The sequence below is a fragment of the Bubalus kerabau genome, chromosome 4, assembly GCF_029407905.1.
Source record: "Bubalus kerabau isolate K-KA32 ecotype Philippines breed swamp buffalo chromosome 4, PCC_UOA_SB_1v2, whole genome shotgun sequence".
NCBI lineage: Eukaryota > Metazoa > Chordata > Mammalia > Artiodactyla > Bovidae > Bubalus > Bubalus kerabau.
Window position 1 is genome coordinate 74,813,190 of NC_073627.1, and position 18,129 is coordinate 74,831,318.

The following is an 18,129-nucleotide window of genomic DNA, read 5'->3' on the forward strand; positions in this document are numbered from 1 at the left end:
GCTTTCTAAGAAGTATAGAGCAAGAAGTTTTCCATGGAGAAGGTGTCATATTTAGAATTTTGAAGCAGTATAATTTTATTTAAGCATTGATAACATTTAGATGTAAAATGCTTTTCATATATTTGACCCTTAATTTTTTGTGTATGTTAGTCACTCAGTCATGTCTGACTGTTTGCGACCCCATAGACTATAGCCCACCAAGCTCCTCTGCCCATGGAGTTCTCCAGGCAAGAATACTAGAGTGGGTTGCCATTCCCTTCTCCAGGGGATCTTCACGACCCAGGGATCGAACCCCTGTCTCCTGCATTGGAGGCAGATTCTTTACCATCTGAGCGACCAGAGAATCTGACCCTTAAACTCTCTTCACTGCTCTTATTTGCTTGGGTGTGTGTCCTGGATGTTCCACCCATATTCTAAACAGTCTGTGAAAAACCTTCTTGTAACAGCACTGGGGTGGAATTTTATTTGATAATTAAAAAAACAATAAAGAAGTGAAGATAGTTGTTTATAATTTTAAAGGCCACCTCCAGAGGGTTAAATATAGAGACTTTTGTTCGGGTTGCCCTCTTTAGGACAAAATGAGCTTAGGTTGACTATATTAGCTATTGGGTAGTTCTTTGAACAGAGAAGGGAATGGCACCCCACTCCAGGACTCTTGCCTAGAAAATCCCATGGATGGAGGAGCCTGGTAGGCTGCATGCAGTCCATGGGGTCACTGAGGGTCGGACACGACTGAGTGACTTCACTTTCACTTTTCACGCATTGGAGAAGGAAATGGCAACCCACTCCAGTGTTCTTGCCTGAAGAATCCCAGGGACGGGGGAGCCTGGTGGGCTGCCGTCTATGGGGTCACACAGAGTCGGACACGACTAAAGCGACTTAGCAGTAGCAGTTCTTTGAATTATAAAGGATTTTCTGAGAATTGGTTCCTTAATCATGCCACTAAGTGTTTTCAAATTATTAATGTATCTAGAGAAGTCATGATGGGTAAGATGGAGGAGCTGTGAAGAGTATAGGAGAAAAGCCTACAAATATTGAAGGAAAATGTTTGAATCCTTTCTCAATTCCAGATCATCTGAAATGAAGGCAAAACTCTGGTGGGGGTGGGGGAAATACTTGATTTACAGCTTTGCAGGCATGCATTTTAGATGTGCACTTCTGATACAGAACTATACATGCAGCTCCTTTGCTCAGACCAGACGTTCTTGCAAGAAACTAATATCTAACTTTGTGGTGGGTGGTGAGATAGCAGATTCTGAGTCAGTACAGTTTCCGGAGGCTTGATAATGCATTTGTGTATAATATACACATACGGGGCTGGCCACAGCATGGTCAGAGGTCATAAAGGGGTGGTATTAACAAAGTACAATGTGTTCAAACTTGAGCTCTGGGCCTAAGGAATGTTGCGTGCATGCTTAGTCGTGTCCAACTCTTTTGCGACCAGTGGACTGTAGCCTGCCAGGCTCCTCTGGCCATGGGATTTCCCAGGCAAAAATCCTGCAGTGGTTGCTAATTTCTTCTCCAGGGGATCTTCCCAACCCAGGGATTGAACCTGTGTCTTATGCATTGGCAGGCAGATTCTTTACCTGGGGACCTCCTGGGAAGCCTGGGCCTAAGGAAAGGAAGAAGTAAAGATAAGGGCTTGAAAAGTTTCTTCATTGTGACTAAGGCTTTCTTGCAACATTTCTGTGACAGTATAGAGTGGATTTAAACACAAGTATTAGAAATAGACTTTAATACTAGTTGACCACAGGGAAATATAAGTCTTCAGGGGTTAGTCTTCCATACCTGGATAAAACATAGCTCTGTTTTCTTTTCAGTTCTCTTTGCCTAAAAAATGTACTGGCTAAAAGCCCGACCACTAAATTTTTTGTACTTATAGAATATGTCTTTGCAAACAAATGTATTGATAAAATAACTGATATGAGAAAAGTTGAGTTGTGGTAGGACGGGAAAGGAAATTTTTGTTTTGTTTGTTTTTCATTTGTCTCAGTTACGTAAATTAAAGCAGTCAAACAAAAAATAAATCCTCTTTCCTGGCAATGGGAATACTTTAAAGTTGTAATGTGTTTGACATTGACATTTGGCCAAGGTTCTTAGGAAAATACAAAATGACTCCAGTGGAGCACAGTTTCTTTCGTTAGAGCATATCTTTGCGTAGTAGAGATAAGGCAAACAGAAACTGTTGCATACTTTGGGTCAGAAATGTAGAGGAATATGAAAATAAGAGAACACGATGTGGCCTGTATACATTAAAAAAAAACAACCCCAAACTTTAAGATACAGTTCAATTTCATACAGTTCAGCCACAACAGTCGTTTTTACTGCACTCATGCAGTTGTGAAAACTATCAGCAGAATTTTAGTACATCTTCAGCACCCCCAATGGAAACCTATACCCGCTGGCAGTCATGCCTCAGCTCTAGGTAATAACTAGTCTATTTTCCATCTCTATTTGCCTGTTCTGAATGTTAGAAATAAGTAAAATCTTACAATATGTGGTCATTTGTGACTGGCTTCTTTCACTTAGCACAAACTTCATCTGTGTTTTAGTATGTATCAGTTCAGTTCAGTTGCTCAGTCGTGTCCAACTCTTTGTGACCCCATGGACTGCAGCACGCCAGGCCTCCCTGTCCATCACCAACTCTCGGAACTTAATCAAACTCATGTCCATTGAGTCGGTGATGCCATCCAACCATCTCATCCTCTGTCGTCCCCTTCTCCTCCTGCCTTCAATCTTTCCCAGCATCAGGGTCTTTTCCAGTGAGTCAGCTCTTTGCATGAGGTGGCCAAAGTATTGGAGTTTCAGCTTCAGCATCAGTCTTTCCAATGAACACCCAGGACTGATCTCCTTTAGAATGGACTGGTTGGATCTCCTTGCAGTCCAAGGGGCTCTCAAGAGTCTTCTCCAGCACTACAGTTCAAAAGCATCAATTCTTCTGTGCTCAGCTTTCTTCACAGTCCAACTCTCACATTCATATGTGACCATTTGAAAAATCGTAGCCTTGACTAGATGGACCTTTGTTGGCAAAGTTCCGTCTCTGCTTTTTAATATGCTGTCTAGGTTGGTCATAACTTTTCTTCCAAGGAGCAAGCGTTTTTTAATTTCATGGCTGCAGTCACCATCTACAGTGATTTTGGAGCCCAGAAAAGTTAAGTCTGCCACTGTATGTATCAGTACCTACTTAATTGCTAAGTAGTGTTCTGTTTTATGGATATACCACATTTATCGATCCATTAGTTGAAGGACACTTGAGTTGTTTCCACTTTTTAGCTGTTATGAATAGCCAAATAACACTGCTATGAACTTCTATGTATAAACTTTTGTATGGACATAGGTTTCTCTTGGGTGTATCTCTATGAGTGGGAGTTGTTGGGTCATATGCTAATTCTATGTGTAACCATTAGGAACTGCCAGAGTGTTTTCTAAAGTGACTGCACCATTTTATATTCCCACCAGTACTGTATATAGGTTCCAATTTTTCCATGTCCTCACCTATACTTACCTGGCTTTTTTTGGACATGATCCAATTTACACTTTTATTATTTTTTCTTTTTTTAATTGCAATATCACTGACAGTATTTATATTAGTTATATGTCATTTTGGTTAGTTATGCTAGTGGGTATGAAGTGGTATCTCGTGGTTTTCATTTACATTTCTCCATTGTCTAATGATGTTGAGCAGCTTTTCTTGTGGTCATTGGCCATTTTTTTTTTTTTTTTTGGAGAGCTGTCTGTTCAAATCTTTGCCCGTTTTATTTTATTATTTTAACTGTTCCATGTGGCATACGAGATCTTAGTTCCCCAGCCTGGGATTGAACCCGTGCCTCCTGGAAGCATGGAGTTTTACTTACTGGACTGCCAGGGAAGTCCCAGTCTCTGCCCATTTTAAAATTATTGAGTTGTACGAGTTCTTTATATTTTCTGATGCAAGTCCCTTATTAGATATATGATTCACAAATATTTTCTCAGTTCTGTAGATTACCTTTTTACGCGCTGATGGTATCGTTGGAAGCACAGACGTTTTCCCTTTGATGAGGTTGTGCTAGCAGCGTTTGTTGAAATGACTGGACTCTCCCCACTGGGTTTTCTTGGCACTGTTGTCATTTGGCCATAAATCTGGCTGTAATTGTGGACTCTCTGTTTCATTGATCCACATATCTGTCCTCTTACTGGTACCACGATTGCTGTAGTTGTGTAGTAAGTTTAGAATTGACAAGTGCTGTCTTTGTATTTTGTTCTTCAAGGTTTTTTTTTAGCTATTCTGGGTCTCGTGCATTTTCACATAGAATTAGGATCAGCTTGTTAACTTTTGGAAAAAAAAAAAAAGTCGGCTGGGATTTTAATAGGGATTGCCTTGAGTTTTTGTATTGGGGAGTTATTGCTATCCTAACAGTATTAAGTCTTTTACTTCACGAATATAATTTCTTTCTATTTAAGTGTTTAATTTCTTTCAACAATATTTTGGAATCTTCAGTGCATATGTTTTGCACTTCTTTTAACATTTTACCTAACCATTTAAATCTTTTTGATATAAATGAATCAAAAATGTTATAAATGAAATTTTCTTAACTTCATTTCTGGATTTTTTGTTGCCGGTATATGGAAACAACTGATTTTTGTGTATTGATCGCATATCCTACAACTTTGTAAAACCTGTTTATTCTAGTAGCTTTTTAGTGGATTCTTTAGGATTTTCTATATATAAGATCCTATCTTGTGCAAATAAAGGTAGTTTCATTTATTCTTTTCAGTTGGGATGCCTTATGTTAGTTTTTCTTGCTTAACTGCCCTGACCAGAAATTCTGGTACAACCTTGAATAGGCTCAGTAGTAGACATCCTTATCTTCTTCTTTTTTTTCAATTGGTGTATAGTTGATCTAAAATGTTGTGTTTCAGGTGTAGATATCCTTGTCTTATTTCTGATGTTAGTAGATACACTGTTCAGTCTTTTACCATTAAGTGTGAAGTTAGCTGCAAGTTTTTTAGATGCCCTTTATCAGGTCAATTGAGGAAGTTCCTGTCTATTTCTAGTTTGTTGAGTGTTTCTGTTCTGAAAGAGTGTTGGATTTTTTTTTTTTTTTTTGGTCAAATGCTTTTTCTGACATACATTGCTTCAAAAATGACTCATTTTTTGTTTTTCTTTTTTCAATCTGCAGAAATCGACTTGCACACCAAATGTGTGGTGGATGTAGACGCAAACAAGGTTATTCTCAATCCTGTAAATACCAACCTTTCCAAAGGCGATGCCCGGTAAGTTAAGAACCAGTGTTATGATTGATGGGTTTTTAAAAGACAGAAGGCGACAGTGGCTGCTGAACTGAATTCAGTTGAACAAATATCGAGTGCTTTCTACGTGGAGACATATTGCTGCCAGATCAGTGAGATGAGGTTTGTTAATATAATATGGAAGGACTGAGTGCCTGATCGAGTGTCATGGGTGGGACAGTGATGGTATTGGAAGTGCAGAGAAGAGAATGTTGGTTAGTACCTGAGGAAGGCTTCCTGAAGGAGACGATATTGGCTGGAGGCTTAGCTGAGATGTGAATGGGAAGAAGTAGGGAAGAAGGGAAGGCTTTTCAGTTGCTCCTCATCCTGGGTGGTTTTTACTTCTGCCAGTTCCTATCCTAGCCTGTCAGTCAGAACCCATTTCAAGTGTTCTTTTCTTCCTGAAGACTTTCTTGCAGCCCTTACTGGATTCCTCTCCTTACAGTCCCTGTGAGCTATAATCTGTGCCACCTAATTTAATTATGGTGTATTGTTTTGAATTATTAATTATAGCTCAACAGTAAATTTTAAGGTCTTGGAAGGAAAGGACTCTCTGTCAGGAGTTGGGGATGAAATACTTGAGCCTTACTTCTGGGTTTGAGTGATCATATGAACCAAAGGGGAGAGCAGGAAGGTATAAAGAAAGCAAACGTGGACAGGAAGGAAGAGATTAATTTGGTTTTTCTTAGCAAGTGCAGGGAAATTACCAGGTAAGTTAGAGTCAGTTTACAGAAGGCTTTGGAAGCAGATGAGATTTGGCCTCTCTTTTTATGGGAAGTTGTCATCTTTGCCAGTTTTTGAATTATTGTGATTAAGGAAGTGGATTAGGAAGATTGTTGGATGGCAGTGTCAGAAGTGGATCAGAGTGGGGAAGGACTGGCTGTTTGTAGAGATCAGCTATCAGAGATATTTTTGTGCCATTCTGACAGTGGAGAATGCATGGTGCCCACCATGATGCTTTGTGCCAAGCAGATGCTGCAGAGTACTTGCAGAGACAGCGTTGTTTGCGAAAGTACACCCAAAGGCACTCCATGAAAGTTCTTTCGAGTTGAATTAAGTTGAAAAGAGCACATGACATGGAGTCAGAAAATAGGAAATTGAATCCCTACTTATCTTATCGTAGGCAGTTTGTTGTTGTTTAGTTGCTAAGTTGTGTCCCACTCTTTTGTGACCCCATGATTTGTAGCCCACCAGACTCCTGTGTCCATGGGATTTCCCAGGCAAGATTACTGGAATGGGTTGCTATTTCCTACTTCAGGGGATCTTCCTGGCCCAGGGATCGAACCTGCATCTCCTGCATTGGCAGGCACATTTCTTTACCACTGAGCCACCATCCTAAAAGATGATGCTGTGAAAGTGCTGCACTCAGTATGCCAGCAAATGTGGAAAACTCAGCAGGCCACAGGACTGGAAAAGGTCAGTTTTCATTCCAATCCCAAAGAAAGGCAATGCCAAAGAATGCTCAAACTACCGCACAATTGCACTCATCTCACACGCTAGTAAAGTAATGCTCAAAATTCTCCAAGCAAGGCTTCAACAATAGTTGAAGTGTGAACTTCCAGATGTTCAAGCTGGATTTAGAAAAGGCAGAGGAACCAGAGATCTAATTGCCACCATCTGCTGGATCATCCAAAAAGCAAGAGAGTACTAGAAAAACATCTATTTCTGCTTTATTGACTATGCCAAAGCCTTTAACTGTGTGGATCACAATAAACTGTGGAAAATTCTGAAAGAAATGGGAATACCAGACCACCTGACCTGCCTCTTGAGAAATCTGTATGCAGATCAGGAAGCAACAGCTAGAACTGGACATGGAACAACAGACTGGTTCCAAATAGGAAAAGGAGTACGTCAAGGCTGTATATTGTCACCCTGCTTATTTAACTTATATGCAGAGTACATCATGAGAAACGCTGGACTAGAAGAAACACAAGCTGGAATCAAGATTGCTGGGAGAAATATCAATAACCTCAGATATGCAGATGACACCACCCTTATGGCAGAAAGTGAAGACAAACTAAAGAGCCTCTTGATGAAAGAGGAGAGTGAAAAAGTTGGCTTAAAGCTCAACATTCAGAAAACTAAGATCGTGGCATCTGGTCCCATCACTTCATGCCAAATAGATGGAGAAACAGTGTAAACAGTGGCTGACTTTATTTTAGGGGGGCTCCAAAATCACTGCAGATGGTGACTGCAGCCATGAAATTAAAAGATGCTTACTCCTTGGAAGGAAAGTATGACCAACCTAGATAGCATATTCAAAAGCAGAGACATTACTTTGTCAAAAAAGGTCCGTCTAGTCAAGGCTATGGTTTTTCCAGTCGTCATGTATGGATGTGAGAGTTGGACTATAAAGAAAGGTGAGCACCGAAGAATTGATGCTTTTGAACTGTGGTGTTGGAGAAGACTCTTGAGAGTCCCTTGGACTGCAAGGAGATCCAACCAGTCCATCCTAAAGGAAATCAGTCCTGAATATTCATTGGAAGGACTGATGTTGAAGCTGAAACTCCAGTACTTTGGCCACCTGATGCGAAGAACTGACTCATTGGAAAAGACCCTGATGCTGGGAAAGATTGAAGCCAGGAGAAGGGGATGACAGAGGATGAGTTGTCATCCACTCAATGGGCATGAGTTTGAGTAAACTCCGGCAGTTGGTGATGGACAGGGACGCCTGGTGTGCTGCAGTCCATGGCATCGCAAAGAGTCAGACATGAGTGAGCAACTGAACTGAGCCAGCAGGGAAGCCCTGTAGTTAGTTATTTTTACCTTTTTTGAGCCTTGTCTGTGTGATACCTGCCTTATCTCTTTCATAGGGGGGTTTCCTGAAGATCAAATTACTAATCCTTAAAGTGCTTTGTGAAGTGTTCTGTAAATGTTGAGGTTTATTATTATTGATGTAGTTATGTTTCTGACTGCGGCTCAGACCATGAACTCCTTATTGCCAAATTCAGACTGAAATTGAAGAAAGTAGGGAAAACCACTAGACCATTCAGGTATGACCTAAATCAAATCCCTTATGATTATACAGTGGAAGTGAGAAATAGATTTAAGGGCCTAGATCTGATAGATAGAGTGCCTGATGTACTATGGAATGAGGTTCATGACATTGTTCAGGAGACAGGGATCAAGACCATCCCCATGGAAAAGAAATGCAAAAAAGCAAAATGGCTGTCTGGGGAGGCCTTACAAATAGCTGTGAAAAGAAGAGAAGCGAAAAGCAAAGGAGAAAAGGAAAGATATAAACATCTGAATGCAGAGTTCCAAAGAATAGCAAGAAGAGATAAGAAAGCCTTCTTCAGCTATCAATGCAAAGAAATAAAGGAAACAACAGAATGGGAAAGACTAGGGATCTCTTCAAGAAAATCAGAGATACCAAAGGAACATTTCATGCAAGATGAGCTCGATAAAGGACAGAAATGGTATGGACCTAACAGAAGCAAAAGATATTAAGAAGGGATGGCAAGAATACACAGAAGAACTGTACAAAAAAGATCTTCACGACCCAGATAATCAGGATGGTGTGATCACTGACCTAGAGCCAGACATCCTGGAATGTGCAGTCAAGTGGGCCTTAGGAAGCATCACTACGAACAAAGCTAGTGGAGGGGATGGAATTCCAGTTGAGCTATTCCAAATCCTGAAAGATGATGCTGTGAAAGTGCTGCACTCAATATGCCAGCAAATGTGGAAAACTCAGCAGTGGCCACAGGACTGGAAAAGGTCAGTTTTCATTCCCATCCCAAAGAAAGGCAATGCCAAAGAATGCTCAAACTACCGCACAATTGCACTCATCTCACACGCTAGTAAAGTAATGCTCAAAATTCTCCAAGCAAGGCTTCAACAGTAGTTGAAGTGTGAACTTCCAGATGTTCAAGCTGGATTTAAAAAAGGCAGAGGAACCAGAGATCTAATTGCCACCATCTGCTGGATCATCCAAAAAGCAAGAGAGTTCTAGAAAAACATCTATTTCTGCTTTATTGACTATGCCAAAGCCTTTGACTGTGTGGATCACAATAAACTGTGGAAAATTCTGAAAGAGATGGGAATACCAGACCACCTGACTTGCCTCTTGAGAAATCTGTATGCAGATCAGGAAGCAATAGCTAGAACTGGACATGGAACAACAGACTGGTTCCAAATAGGAAAAGGAGTTCATCAAGGCTGTATACTGTCACCCTGCTTATTTAACTTATATGCAGAGTACATCATGAGAAACGCTGGACTGGAAGAAACACAAGCTGGAATCAAGTTGCTGGGAGAAATATCAATAACCTCAGATATGCAGATGACACCACCCTTATGGCAGAAAATGAAGAGGAACTCAAAAGCCTCTTGATGAAAGTGAAAGTGGAGAGTGAAAAAGTTGGCTTAAAGCTCCACATTCAGAAAACGAAGATCATGGCATCCAGTCCCACCACTTCATGGGAAATAGATGGGGAAACAGTGGAAACAGTGTCAGACTTTATTTTTGGGGGCTCCAAAATCACTGCAGATGGTGACTGCAGCCATGAAATTAAAAGACGCTCACTCCTTGGAAGGAAAGTTATGACCAACCTAGATAGCATATTCAAAAGCAGAGACATTACTTTGCCAACAAAGGTTCGTCTAGTCAAGCCTATGGTTTCTCCTGTGGTCATGTATGGATGTGAGAGTTGGACTGTGAAGAAGGCTGAGCGCAGAAGAATTGATGCTTTTGAACTGTGGTGTTGGAGAAGACTCTTGAGAGTCCCTAGGACTGCAAGGAGATCCAACCAGTCCATTCTGAAGGAGATCAGCCCTGGGATTTCTTAGGAAGGAATGATGCTAAAGCTGAAACTCCAATACTCTGGCCACCTCATGCGAAGATTTGACTCATTGGAAAAGACTCTGATGCTGGGAGGGACTGGGGGCTGGAGGAGAAGGGGACGACAGAGGATGAGATGGCCGGATGGCATCATTGACTCGATGGACGTGAGTCTCAGTGAACTCTGGGAGTTGGTGATGGACAGGGAGGCCTGGTGTGCTGCGAATCATGGGGTCACAAAGAGTTGGACACGACTGAGCGACTGATCTATCTGATGTTTCTTAAGCATCTCTAGGAGATGCTGTTACTAGGGTGGGAAGATATTGATGAGTCAGAGGTGCAGGTGTTTTGAGCCTGCTAATGGAATGACCTACTGTGCTGAGTGTTAACTGAAAACACTAATTTGGGGGAGTATATATTGCTCTTAGAGCTTTCAGTCTGAGTACTGTTGTTTTCTTTGGAAATGTGGGCAACTCTGAGCAAACTTGGAGGCAATACCCTCTAGTAGAAAAAAATTTGGGTTTTTTATATAGACTGACGATTCAAATTCTGCCTTTGCCACTTGCTGGCATGGTTATCTTCCTGTGTGTTTTATTTGTAAAATGTTTCCATTTTCTATTGTTGTATAACAAATAAATGATCTCAAAAGCTTTGTGACTTCAAACAACAGTAATCATGTACTTTTTTTTAAGGTTTATTTATTTTTGGCTGTGCTGGGTCTTTGTTGTGGTGCGTGGGCTTCTCATTGTGGTGGCTTCTCGTTGCAGAGCGCAGGCTGTAGGGTGCACAGGCTTCAGCAGCTGTAGGGCGTGGGCTCAGTGGTGGCACCTGGGCTTAGTTGCTCTGCGGCATGTGGAATCTTCCTGGATCAGAGATCACAAACATGTCCCCTGCATTGGCAGGGGTATTCTCAACCACTGGACCACCATGGAAGGCCAGTAATCATTATTATCTCATGGTTAGCATGGCTTAGGAATTCAGATAGGGCTCGGGGGGATCGCTTGCTCCAGTCCATGCTGTTGGGGGTTCACCGGGAAGACTTAAAGGCGAGGGGCCGCAATCAGAAAGCTCACCAGGTCACTTGGGTTGGGTGGTTGATGCTGCCTGTTAGCTGGAGATGTCGCTGGGGCTGCAAGCAGAACCCCTGCTCCCAGTCTGGTGGCAGGTTCCAGAGGCAAGTGTCCTGAGAGCATGAGAAAGCGAGGTGGGAGCAGTATTGCATTTTTTTTTTTTTTAATTGGAGTGTAATTGCTTTACGATGTTGTGTTTCTGCTTTACAACAAAGTGAATCAGCTGTATGTATACATACATCCCATATACGAAAGCTGTATGTATACATATATCCCCTCTCTCTTGAGCGTCCGTCCTTCCCCATCCGTGATGTTGTGACCTTGGCAGTCACGGTGACAGTTCTGTCACATATTCATGCTGAAGGCTGGTGTAAAGCTCTGCGCAGTTTCAACAAGAGGAAACAGGCCATCATCCCTGAGTGGAGAAACACCAGGGTCACCTAAGGGAAGCGCTTTTGGTGGGAAGTACATTGTTGTGGCTCCATCCACAAGTGTGTAATGTTAACTGATGAGCTAATTGTGAGAATCAAATGAGCACAGAGGATGTAAAATGAATGCTTTCTTTCCTTTAGAGATCTTTAAATCTCAGGGGTTTGTGAAAGAATTAAATAGCACTTTTTGGTTCCACAGAGTATCTTGGATGACTCTTTTTACATGTGCTGAAAATACAGATTGAATGTTAAGTCAGTACTATAGAGTGCTGTCTGATTTAAAAAAGACTTAGAAGTGATAGCTGTCAAAAACAAACCTACGTAAACGCTGGTATGTCGTGGCTTTTGGTGAGATAAAGTTAGCAAGCACAGGTTCTTAAAAAACAACTCTTTATTGAAGTATAAACTATATGTACATAAAAGTATATAGAGCTTGGTGAATTTTCGTAAGTTGAGCACAGCCCTGTAACTGGTGCCCAGATGAAAAACAAGAACATTACTAGTGTGACCAAAGACCACCTCAGGGGAAGTACTTTTTTTTTTAATGTCAAGGTGAAAAGAGAAAATGAAAATTTGGGAATGTAGCAGTTTGGTGGTATATGTTGACTTCATTAAAAGAAAGAAATAGTAAGGAAAGCACAAATTACAAAGTTAAGATTAATTACAGTCTAGTTTGGAGAATGACTAACCCACAAAACAAGTTATGGTTTTATAGGAGGTATACGTGTAGCTGAAGCGCCAGGGATTTGAAACTAACATAAAAAAAGTGGTTGGAGTCAGTTTCAATCAATAGTCAGAAAGACTCAAACTAATATTTTTCCTTTAAGAGCTACAATATCCTTTTTAGAATAGTGTCCACCAATCTTATTAATCTAAAACTGTGATTAATTTTACATGTGTATTTAATAACCTATGTTAGTATACTTTGAAAGTGAATATGTATACTCTTAAAACAATAGTTTACATTTTTCTGATTAATTTTGCATTAACTTCTGAAAATTTCATGGTTTGATATTTATCCTTATTAAAGGCGATAGAAGCCATTTAAAAATGAATAGGTAGACAATTTTCAGCTTAACAGCTTAATCATGGGAATTTGGGAAACACTGGTATATGGAATTTCAAAACTGTTTTGAAAAATAAGATGCTTAAAATTCAGAAAATTGATAGTACACAGCTAACTGGAGATTAAGAAATGCTGACTTTGGAGTCAGACAGACTGAGTCTCAGCTCTACTGTTGTGATTGTTGAGTCCCTTAGTAGTGTTTTACCCTTTGTGACCCCGTGGACCACACACAGCCCGATAGGCTCCTCTGTTCATAGGATTTCCCAGGCAAGAATGCTGGAATGGGTTGCCATTTCCTCCTCCAGGGGATCTTCCTGACCCAGGGATCGAACCCATGTCTCCTGCATTGGCAGGTGGATTCTTTACTTCTGAGCCACCTGGGAAGCTCCAGCTTTACTGTAGGGTTGGCCAAAAGGTTCGTTCAGATTTTCCCATATGGTGTAACAGAAAAACCCAAACAAAACTTTTTCACAACCCAATACTTAACATGTGTGGTGTGGAGCAAGCTGCTTAATTGTCCTCTGTCTTAGTGAAGTGGAGATTATAGTAGTACCTGCCTATCGGTTGTTACGAGGAATCAGTTCAGTTCAGTCGCTCAGTCATGTCCGACTCTTTGCGACCCCATGAATCGCAGCATGCCAGGCCTCCCTGTCCATCACCATCTCCCGGAGTTCACTCAGACTCACGTCCATTGAGTCAGTGATGCCATCCAGCCATCTCATCCTCTGTCGTCCCCTTTTCCTCCTGCCCCCAATCCCTCCCAGCATCAGGGTCTTTTCCGATGAGTCAGCTCTTCACAAGTGGCCAAAGTACTGGAGTTTCAGCTTTAGCATCATTCCTTCCAAAGAACACCCAGGGCTGATCTCCTTTATGGACTGGTTGGATCTCCTTGCAGTCCAAGGGACTCTCAAGAGTCTTCTCCAACACCACAGTTCAAAAGCATCAATTCTTTGGCCCTCAGCTTTCTTCACAGTCCAACTTTCACATCCATACATGACCACTGGAAAAACCATAGCCTTGATTAGACGGACCTTTGTTGGCAAAGTAATGTCTCTGCTTTTGAATATGCTATCTAGGTTAGTCACAACTTTTTTCCCAAGGAGTAAGCATCTTTTAATTTCATGGCTGCAGTCACCATCTGCACTGATTTTGGAGCCCCCAAAAATAGAGTCAGCCACTGTTTTCCACTGTTTCCCCATTTATTTCCCATGAAGTGATGGGACCAGATGCCATAAGTGAGTTAAAATATGCTAAGTGTCAGTGCCTGATGTGCAGTAAATCTTATATAAAAGTTAGCTATTTGATTCTTACCGATTCTGTTACTCAGTTCAGTTCAGTCGCTCAGTCGTGTCCGACTCTGTGCGACACCATGGACTGCAGCATACCTGCAGACTGTCCATCACCAACTGCCGGAGTTTACCCAAACTCATGTCCATTGAGTCAGTGATGGCATCCAACCATCTCATCCTCTGTCATCCCCTTCTCCTCCTGCCCTCAATCTTTCCCAGCATCAGGGTCTTTTCAAATGAGTCAGCTCTTTGCATCAGGTGGCCAAAGTGTTGGAGTTTCAGCTTCAACATCAGTCCTTCCAGTGAACATTCAGGACTGATTCCCTTTAGGATGGACTGGTTGGATCTCCTTGCAGTCCAAGGGACTCTCAAGAGTCTTCTCCAACACCACAGTTCAAAAGCATCAATTCTTCGTCACTCATCTTTCTTTATAGTCCAACTCTCACATCCATACATGACTACTGGAAAAACTATAGCCTTGACTAGACGGACCTTTGTTTGACAAAGTAATGTCTCTGCTTTTCAATATGCTGTCTAGGTTGGTCATAACTTTTCTTCCAAGGAGTAAGCATCTTTTAATTTCATGGCTGCAGTCACCATCTGCAGTGATTTTGGAGCCCCCAAAAATAAAGTCAGCTACTGTTTCCACTGTTTACCCATCTATTTGGCATGAAGTGATGGGACCGGATGCCACGATCTTCGTTTTCTGAATGTTGAGCTTTAAGCCAACTTTTTAACTCTCCTCTTTAACTTTTATCAAGAGGCTCTTTAGTTCGTCTTCACTTTTGGCCATAAGGGTGGTTTCATCTGCTTATCTGAGGTTATTGATGTTATTATGGCCTGTATTTTAAGGTGTGTCCATGGTATGTTATGAACTATATTATAACTTCATAAAGAAAGTAAAAAATTTTGAAACCAAAATATATTTAGTACTCGAGTCTATATGCCTATCAAGAAATCCCCTAGTTCTAGAAAAATTTCAACTTGGCAAAGGCAGAAACTTTATCTAGTTTGCCCAGAGTTCATGGGGCTCGTAGGGACTCACATGCCATCAAAGAGATTGGCCCCTTGATTTTATGTTTACAGTGAACAAAATATTAATCCCTGTCATCTGGGCTTCTCCTTAGTATCAACTATAGTACTTGAGAAGCCAGGTCAAAACATTGCTTGTGAACATAGAGTAAGAACAAAGGGACGTTTTACTAAATACAGAGAAGGTTTTCTATTCCACAGCACTCAGACACCCTAGTGACGGAAACGCTTGTGTCCTCCAGCACGGTCTTCTTTCTCTCTATAGTACGGAATACATGCTGATGGGTCGGTCTTTTTATTTCCTCCGGCAGCCATACTGCCTGCGGTACTACTGCAGTAAGTGTGTTTTTGGAATTACCCTTTTGCACTAAATCTGTTTAGTTTTCTGGATTGGTCTTTGGGGTTTCCCAAATCCTCAGCAACATATTTGCAAATCATCTTTTAGGGCTAATAAGTGACTAATTCATTATCTATTCTTAGTACATTTCTGGAAGTGTAGTTCTCAGTGTGTGATCTTTAACGTTTAGGAGCACTTTAAGTCCCTTTTATCACAAGTTACAATAATAATGTTATGTAGAACGGTCCTCCTTTAAATAACAAAATCTTTAAGCCTTATTTTGTTTGAATTGTCTTAAAACTTAATAGGCTTTTATCTTATAATAAAATGCTAATGATAGTGCTTGTTACCATGATAGGGCAAAATAGTTTCTTAGGCTCTTGTATATTCTGTCTTTTGCCTTCTTCCCTCCTGAAGCAACAGTTAGAACTGGACATGGAACAACAGGCTGGTTCCAAATAAGAAAAGGAGTATGTCAAGGCTGTAGATTGTCACCCTGCTTATTTAACTTATATGCAGAGTACATCATGAGAAACGCTGGGCTGGAAGAAGCACAAACTGAAATCAAGATTGCCAGGAGAAATATCAATAACCTCAGACATGCAGATGACACCACCCTAATGGCAGAAAGTGAAGAGGAACTAAAAAGCCTCTTGAGGAAAGTGAAAAGAGGAGAGTGAAAAAGTTGGCTTAAAGCTCAACATCCAGAAAACGAAGATCACGGCATCCGGTCCCACCACTTCATGGGAAATAGATGGGGAAACAGTGGAAACAGTAGCTGACTTTATTTTGGGGGGCTCCAAAATCACTGCAGATGGTGATTGCAGCCATGAAATTAAAAGACGCTCACTCCTTGGAAGGAAAGTTATGACCAACCTAGATAGCATATTCAAAAGCAGAGACATTACTTTGCCAACAAAGGTTCGTCTAGTCAAGGCTATGGTTTTTCTTGTGGTCATGTATGGATGTAAGAGTTGGACTGTGAAGAAGGCTGAGCGCTGAAGAATTGATGCTTTGGAACTGTGGTGTTGGAGAAGACTCTTGAGAGTCCCTTGGGACTGCAAGGAGATCCAAGCAGTCCATTCTGAAGGAGATCAGCCCTGGGATTTCTTAGGAAGGAATGATGCTAAAGCTGAAACTCCAGTACTTTGGCCACCTCATGCGAAGAGTTGACTCATTGGAAAAGGCTCTGATGCTGGGAGGGACTGAGGGCAGGAGGAGAAGGGGACGACAGAGGATGAGATGGCTGGATGGCATCACTGACTCGATGGACGTGAGTCTGAGTGAACTCTGGGAGTTGGTGATGGACAGGGAGGCCTGGCGTGCTGTGATTCATGGGGGTCGCAAAGAGTTGGACATGACTGAGCAACTGATCTGATCTGTTGGAGGAGACTCTTGAGAGTCCCTGGGACTACAAGGAGGTCCAACCAGTGCATTCGGAAGGAGACCAGTCCTGGGTGTTCATTGGAAGGACTGATGTTGAAGCTAAAACTACAATACTTTGGCCACCTCATGCAAAAAGTTGACTCATTGGAAAAGACTCTGATGCTGGGAGGGATTGGGGGCAGGAGGAGAAGGGGACGACTGAGGATGAGATGGCTGAATGGCATCACCGACTCAATGGACATGAGTTTGGGTAAACTCCAGGGTTGGTGATGGACAGGGAGGCCTGGCGTGCTGCGATTCATGGGGACACCACTCAGCAACTGAACTGAACTCCTTTACCCACCAGACTGGGCTTTACTGATCCCTCCGGTTAAAAAATGTTTTCAAAGGGAGTGAGGTGTGATTTCCCATGGAGAGTGGCCGGTTTCACTTTATGAAACAGTTGTGTTATGAGAGTTATGTTTCTTTGACTTTGGAAATGAGAATGCATTTTCCTAGAGGAACTGACAGTTGTTTCTAGTAGAAATGCTAGTCTGTTAAAACAAAATGGCTAGTTTGGCCCGCCATTCATACAGTAAAGTTTGTTTTTGCTGTGAGTAGATGAGATAAAGAATACATTGACTGTAAGTAACCTGTATAATTTGGTGTCACTGAGCCAAAGGTGCCAGCAGTTTTTTTTTTTTTTTTAACTTTTTATTTTGTTTTGGAGAATAGCCAATTAACAGCAGAGGGACTCAGCCATACATATATATGTATCCATTCTCCCCCAAACTCCCCTCCCATCCAGGCTGCCACATAACACTGAGCAGAGTTCCGTGCGCTATACAGTAAGTCCTTGTTGGTTACCCGTTTTAAAAATAGCAGTGTGTACATGACCATCCCAAACTCCCTAACTATCTGCCGTCATTTTTACACCATCAGTGCAAATATGAACACAGTGAAAAGGGCACATGTCTTAGGATTTTATGAAAATAGTCTTGACCCCAGACCCACTGAAAAGTTCTAGGAAACACTGGGGAGTCCTCAGACCAAAACTACTTGACATATGCTAAGCATATGATATAATTCACCCCTTTAAGGTGAACAGCTCAGTGATTTTTATTATATTTACCAGCACCGTTATCTAATTTTATGACATTTTTATCACCCTGTTAATCTACGTTCTGTCTCTACACTTGAGGTTTGTCTCTTCTGGGCATTGGATATACATGAAATATAATTTGTGGTCTTCTGTGATTGACTTCTTTTTACTTAGGTTAATGTTTTTGAGGTTTTTCCGTGTTATGGTATCTATCAGTTCAGTTCAGTTGCTCAGTCGTGACGGACTCTTTGCGACCCCATGGACTGCAGCACGCTAGGCCTCCCTGTCCATCACCAACTCCCGTAGTTTACTCAAACTCATGTCCATTGAGTCGGTGATGCCATCCAACCATCTCATCCTTTGTCGTTCCCTTCTCTTCCTGCCTT

At 41.6% G+C, this 18,129-nt stretch overlaps 1 protein-coding gene across 3 annotated transcripts in view; it reads left to right on the forward strand.

Moving 5' to 3' along the window:
* Nucleotides 1-18,129, forward strand: part of KIF13B (kinesin family member 13B) — a 220,415-nt gene that overhangs the window by 14,122 nt on the left and 188,164 nt on the right. For all 3 annotated transcript variants that reach the window (XM_055577726.1, XM_055577727.1, XM_055577728.1), the window contains one exon: nt 5,160-5,253. In XM_055577726.1, the coding sequence (XP_055433701.1) occupies nt 5,160-5,253 (94 nt within the window). The remainder of the gene's footprint in view (nt 1-5,159; nt 5,254-18,129) is intronic.